Source organism: Dryas octopetala, chromosome 9 (assembly GCF_963921425.1).
Source record: "Dryas octopetala chromosome 9, drDryOcto1.1, whole genome shotgun sequence".
Lineage (NCBI taxonomy): Eukaryota > Viridiplantae > Streptophyta > Magnoliopsida > Rosales > Rosaceae > Dryas > Dryas octopetala.
Window position 1 is genome coordinate 5,492,487 of NC_141374.1, and position 6,052 is coordinate 5,498,538.

At 40.0% G+C, this 6,052-nt stretch overlaps 1 protein-coding gene across 1 annotated transcript; it reads left to right on the forward strand.

Annotated features, from left to right (window-relative positions):
• Positions 1-2,251: 2,251 nt before the first annotated feature.
• On the forward strand, positions 2,252-5,405 carry LOC147273386 (disease resistance protein RPM1-like). The gene has a single exon (XM_086227659.1). The coding sequence runs from the start codon at positions 2,307-2,309 to the stop codon at positions 5,157-5,159; it is 2,853 nt and encodes a 950-aa protein (XP_086083785.1). The 5' UTR covers positions 2,252-2,306; the 3' UTR covers positions 5,160-5,405.
• The last annotated feature ends 647 nt before the right edge of the window (positions 5,406-6,052 follow it).

Consider the following 6,052-nt stretch of genomic DNA (forward strand, 5'->3'; position numbering starts at 1 on the left):
ATGTATGGTGAATTTATGAAGGAAACTTCAGGTTCCTTATACGGCATTATTGAAGCTACAGGTTCAATATTTATGTATGAACTACTGGTTCATTAATTACCTGCAATTTCTACACATATATTCTAGTGCAAAAATTTAAGCAAGTAAAATATTCATATACCCAAGTAGAACAGAAAAATATCACAAAATTATTTGAATAAAAGTTTCTGACATTTAGAGTATATATATTAAATGGTTTGTATACTAACTATAAACCATCAGCAGCACAGTGGTTAAGGTGCACTCTTGGTACCCAAGAGGTCCTGGGTTCAAACCCCAGGCATGACAAGAATTAACATCTCCTTTTTACAAAGTTTCAGGAGACTCGCCATGTGTCAACGTGGGAGTGGCTGCCTGCGTGGCAGCAAGGTGGCTGCCTGCGTGGCAGCAAGGTGGCTGCCTGCGTGGCAGTGGGCCTGCTGGGCCGCTGCGAGGCTGCTGGGCTGCGCTGCTGGGCTGGGCCGCGCTGCACTGCTGGGCTGGGCTGCTCTGCTGGGCTGCGCTGCAGCAAGGCTGGAAGGCAGCGAGGGCTGGCAGCGCGAGGCTGCTGCATCGCAGCAAGGCTGCTGCTGCTGCTGGGAGGCGCTGGCAGCAAGGTGTTGCACGAGGAGGAGCTGCTGCTGGCAGCGAGGCAGCAAGGCTGCAGCGGGGCGAGGCGCACGAGGGGGGTTGCTGCTGCAGGCAGCGATGCGTGACTGCTGCTGGCAGCGCAAGGCAGCGAGGCTGCTGCTGGCAGCACAGGGCAGCGAAGCGCGAGGCAGCAAAGCTGCTGGCCGTGTGCGTGGGGTGGTTTCCGATCACCAAAAAATTATTCCCTTTTTTTATTTTAATCATTCAATCCAAGAAGACATGTAAAATATGTAAACCCAAATAAATCAATCACAAAAATTTAGGGTTCATGCTTCATGGAGGATTTTTCAATCAATCAAAGGTTTTAAAACATAAACATAAAATTGTTTTATAAAACCTACTTGGTTGAAGAACAAATTGAAGGATGATCCTCTTTCGTTTATCGATCCACAATCCACAATCCAAAGAGCTTCTCGTGCTTGATTGATTGAAGAACGGATTGAATGATGATCCTCTTTTGTTTGGCGATCCACAATCCAAAAAGCTTTTCGTGCTGATAACGTGTTGTAAAAGTATGTAGAAATCTAGGGTTTGTGGAAGAGAGGAGGCAGAGAGAATATGATCAGTCACTCTTATTCATGTTATAAATATCCTTATATAGAAGTAGGGTTTACTAGGTTTTGTATATTTACTAGTATGCCCCTACAACTAATTACAGGGATAGCCACATATAACAATATATTTACAACAGATGAATATATATCTCGAAATTTCAGCTTTTGCTATTCCATAAATTTTTGCCACAAACTTTCCCCAAAGGTTTCAAAGCAGTGAGGACTGGTCATTCTACTTGGGTTCATTTTTTATTTATTTTTATATATATTGAATTTTAATAAAAAGACTAGCTCCTAAAAAATATAAGCCATACAATATGCATTCATTTTCATGAGATTTTCAAGGAAAACTAGTTTGTGCTTTGACTAAGACTAAATAATCTCTAATATACAGAGTCAACGGATGAAATGATCCAGCAATTTCTGGGATCTATTGGATGCAGAAGCAACCACGACAGCGACTGCTTGCGATAGGGACACATGCATGCCTACTGAATTACAAAGTAGTAACTAGGAAAATTCGTGTAGAAGGAGATGGAAATAAGTTTCCATTACTAGGAACTTAATAGAGGTCACAAAATTTAACATATTTGAAAGATGGTAGCTGGTGGGAATTTTCATATACTGGCTAAAAGAAATTCTTTACATAATTGTTTTATTTTATGATGTGATTGTTTGCATGTTTGGAAAATGCCAAAATGGTAATCATGCTATTATTTATTTGCAATGGCACACAAAGTGATAAGCATCTTGTCAGCAAACTGATCTTGTGGATGAGCTGATCACAAAGGAAAAGATGATGAAGGTTACAAACTAATTAACAAGTTGGATTTATGAAATTTAAGTCATTTTCCAAGAAAATTCCTTGGATGTCATTGAACTGCATGGAACAATCTGACTTGGAAATTTGTACAATCCTGTCGCTGTTACTTCTTCAATTTGGTTACTTACACAGAAAGGCATCTACATATTCTTTTGAATATTCCAAGTTGCCTTTCAATTATATATAACCCCAGATTTTGATCTCGGAAAATAAGATGAGGAAGAAAGGGTAATAAAAGAGAGTGAGTAAAGAGAGCATTAATGGCAGAGAGTGCAGTAAAGTTTCTGCTGGATAAGCTTGCACCCCTTTTTGAAAATGAATTGCAAGTTTTGAGTGGGGTTAGGGAAGAAATTGTGTATCTGAGAGGAGAACTGGAGCGCATGACTGCTTTCCTGAGGGTTGCTGATGCATTTGAAGAGAGTGATGAGGAACTCAAAGTATGGATTAAGCAACTAAGAGACATTGCTCACGACAGCGAAGATGTTCTTGATGAATTTACACTTCTCCAGGCACATGATCATGGCGAGGGGTTATATGGTTCAATCCATAGGCTGTCTTGTTGTATCAAGAACACAAAAGCTCGATACCGAATAGCATCTGAGCTAAAAGGCATCAACTCGAGAATCAGAAAAATCTCGGAGGTTCATAAGAGACTGTGTCACAAATTCAACATGGCTGAACAAGGTTGGGGCTCAACAAGTGCAGGCAACATGTGGGAGGACCATCGAGGAGATGCTCTACTTTTGGAGAAAACAGATATAGTGGGCATCGATGAGCCTATAAAGCAGCTGGTTGGGTGGCTGGTCAAGGGTGGTTCTGGACGTGAAGTAGTCTCCGTGGCAGGAATGGGAGGAATGGGGAAGTCTACCTTGGCGAAGCAAGTCTACGATGCTGCACAAGTGAAGAAACATTTCAAAGTACGTGCTTGGATCACAGTTACTCAGTCTTTCAAACTAGGGGAACTCCTCAAAGGCATGGTTCAACAACTCCACCAAGCAATCCGAAGGCCAGTTCCACAAGGAATCAATAACATGAGTACCAACCAGCTGAAAACAATAATCAAGGACTTCCTGCAGAAAAGGAGGTATCTCATTGTTTTAGATGATGTATGGCACCTGTACGGATGGGATGCTGTCAAATATGCACTGCCTAACAATACTTGTGGCAGCCGAGTCATACTCACTACTCGAAATGCAGCTGTAGCCTCTACAACCAGTGTAGAATCTGGAGGTAAAGTCTACAATTTGGAGCCCTTGGCCCCAACAGAGTCTTGGGAGCTTCTATGCAAGAAGACATTCCAGGGGAACTCATGCCCTCCACATTTGGAGGATGTCTGTAATTTTATCTTAAAAAAGTGTGAGGGCCTGCCCCTTGCAATTGTGGCGGTCAGTGGTGTTTTGACTACCAAAGACAAGCGCAGGATTGATGAGTGGGAGATGGTTGGCCATAGTCTTGGGGCTGAAATTGAGGGAAATGACAAACTCAAGGACCTGAAAAAAGTACTTTCACTCAGTTTTAACGATTTGCCTTACTATCTAAAATCTTGCTTCTTGTATTTGAGCATCTTTCCTGAAGACCATCTGATTGAGCATATGAGACTTATTCGATTATGGATAGCAGAGGGCTTCATCGAAGCAAAAGAAGGCAAAACACTGGAAGATGTTGCAGAGGACTATGTCAATGAACTTTTGAATAGAGGCATGATACAAGCAGCAGAGACAACTTCTGATAGAAGGGTCAAGAACTTTCGTGTTCATGATCTCTTCCGAGAGATTATCACCTCTAAGATAAGGGATCAGAACTTTGCCACAATAGCTAAAGATCAAAATATAGCGTGGCCTGATAAAGTCCGGCGCCTGTCAATACACAACTCGCTGCAATATGTACAGCAAAACAGGTGTGCTTCACAACTACGTTCTTTGTTTATGTTCAGAGTTGCTGAGAAGCCATTACTTCAAACATCTTTCCAAGGGGGTTTTAGGCTTCTTAATGTTTTGGATTTGCAAAATTCGGCTCTAAATGTTTTCCCAATTGAAGTTGTCAACCTTTTCTTTTTGAAGTATCTGAGCTTGAAAGGTACCAAGGTGAAAACCATTCCAAGTTTTATTGGGAAGCTTCAAAACCTAGAGACTTTGGATCTTAAACACTCTCTGGTTAATGAACTCCCTGTTGAGATCCTGAAACTCCAACATCTACGCCATCTCCTGGTATATCGGTATGAATTTGTACCTTACGGAGATTTTCACTCAAAATATGGTTTTAAGGTTGCTGCAAAAATAGGGGCTTTAACATCTCTTCAAAAGCTTTGTTTCATTAAGGCAAACCAAGATGGTGGTGCCATATTGAGAGAGCTTGGAAAACTAGTTCAGTTGCGAAGGTTAGGCATTGTGCAGCTGAGGAAAAAAGATGGAAAGGCTCTTTGCTCATCCATTGAAAAGCTAACCAAACTTTGCGCATTGTCCATAACTTCAGTAGAAGAGGATGAGATCATTGATTTGCAGCACCTTTCTTCTCCTCCTCTACTGCTTCAGCGGCTCTACTTGCGGGGACGATTGGAGACATTACCTCACTGGATTCCTTCTCTTCATAGCCTTGTCAGGTTATATTTGAAATGGAGTAGGTTGAAGGATGAACCACTTGCATTCCTTCAGTATTTGCCCAATCTAGTACATCTTGAATTATCTCAGGTGTTTGAAGGAGACACACTATGTTTTGGGGCTGGAGGATTTAAGAAGCTCAAACATTTAGGCATCGATGAATTTGACCAACTTAGATGCATAGAGGTGGAGGTGGGAGCATTGCCTTGTATTAAGAAGCTAAGTATCCAGCGCTGTAAATCACTGAAGAAGGTGCCATCAGGAATCGAATACCTGCTGAAACTAAAGGTGCTTGAATTTTTTGATATGCCAGAGACATTAATCAAGACACTGCACCCAGATGAACAAGGCAATAATGATTACTGGAAAGTTGCACATATCCCAGAAGTTTATTTCACCTTCTGGAGAGAGTGTGGGTGGGAGGTCTACCCTTTAGAGGGTTTGAGTGAGGGAGAAAACTTTACTCAACCCAGTTCTGTCATGAAAAGCCATGAACTTGAAACTCGTTGGAAGTAATAATTCAACTATATTTCACTTCAACTTGATATTAATTATGTTGTATGTATGTATGTATGTATGTATGTATGTATGTATATCGTATACCAATTTTTCTCTCTTGCTTGGCTTGCATGTTGTAAATACGTACTCTTCCCTTGCTCAAGTAATACAAGGGGTATCATTGTACAAAGCTAGTTTACAGTTTCTGGTTTGTCGTATTTGTTATCAATTTGTGTGTGAAAGCTATGTTGTGAATGTTGTGCTACTCCGAATTGTAGTTTGATTTTTGTTTTCTGTAATATATATCTCATCTTTTTTTAAAAAATAAAGTGCTGCCATCTTGCGACCACACTGTAAAATGGAAGGCTGATTGTGCTTCCAATACTCAAGTTTAATTGAAAGTGATTCAATGTAAATGCATTCGTCATTATACAATGTTAAACTCATGTGTACAACTTATACTTGCAAAATCAACTTACAGGTTAAGGTGTCCATGTGTTTATATACCACATATTCTAAAGGTTCTCCCTCTCAGCTCTAGTCACTAGAGATATGAATAGTCACTAGAGATATGAACCTGACCCATACTTAGGCCAAAAAAACTTCAGCTATTGGAAAACTTATAGTCCATGGAACATTTAAATGGCTATTTTCTAAAAGACTATAAAGCTCTATATTAAATTTTCCATAAAATTCAAAGTACATATATGTGAAAATCAACAAATCTAAAACAAAAATAAAATACAATATAGAAACTGATATGGTATTTTCCTGGCCTAAAGTTTTTTGTTGATAAATATATAATCCAAAAACAAGTTATTTCGCTGAAAGAATACTTCAGGTATATATCAACTTACACAAGTTAATTTAGGTATACATTTGGTGATGTATGGAAAATTACTTATTCTATG

What these genes read in the sequence shown, in the direction of transcription:
- LOC147273386 (XM_086227659.1), top strand. Translation starts at nt 2,307, where the DNA reads ATGGCAGAGAGTGCAGTAAAGTTTCTGCTGGATAAGCTTGCACCCCTT.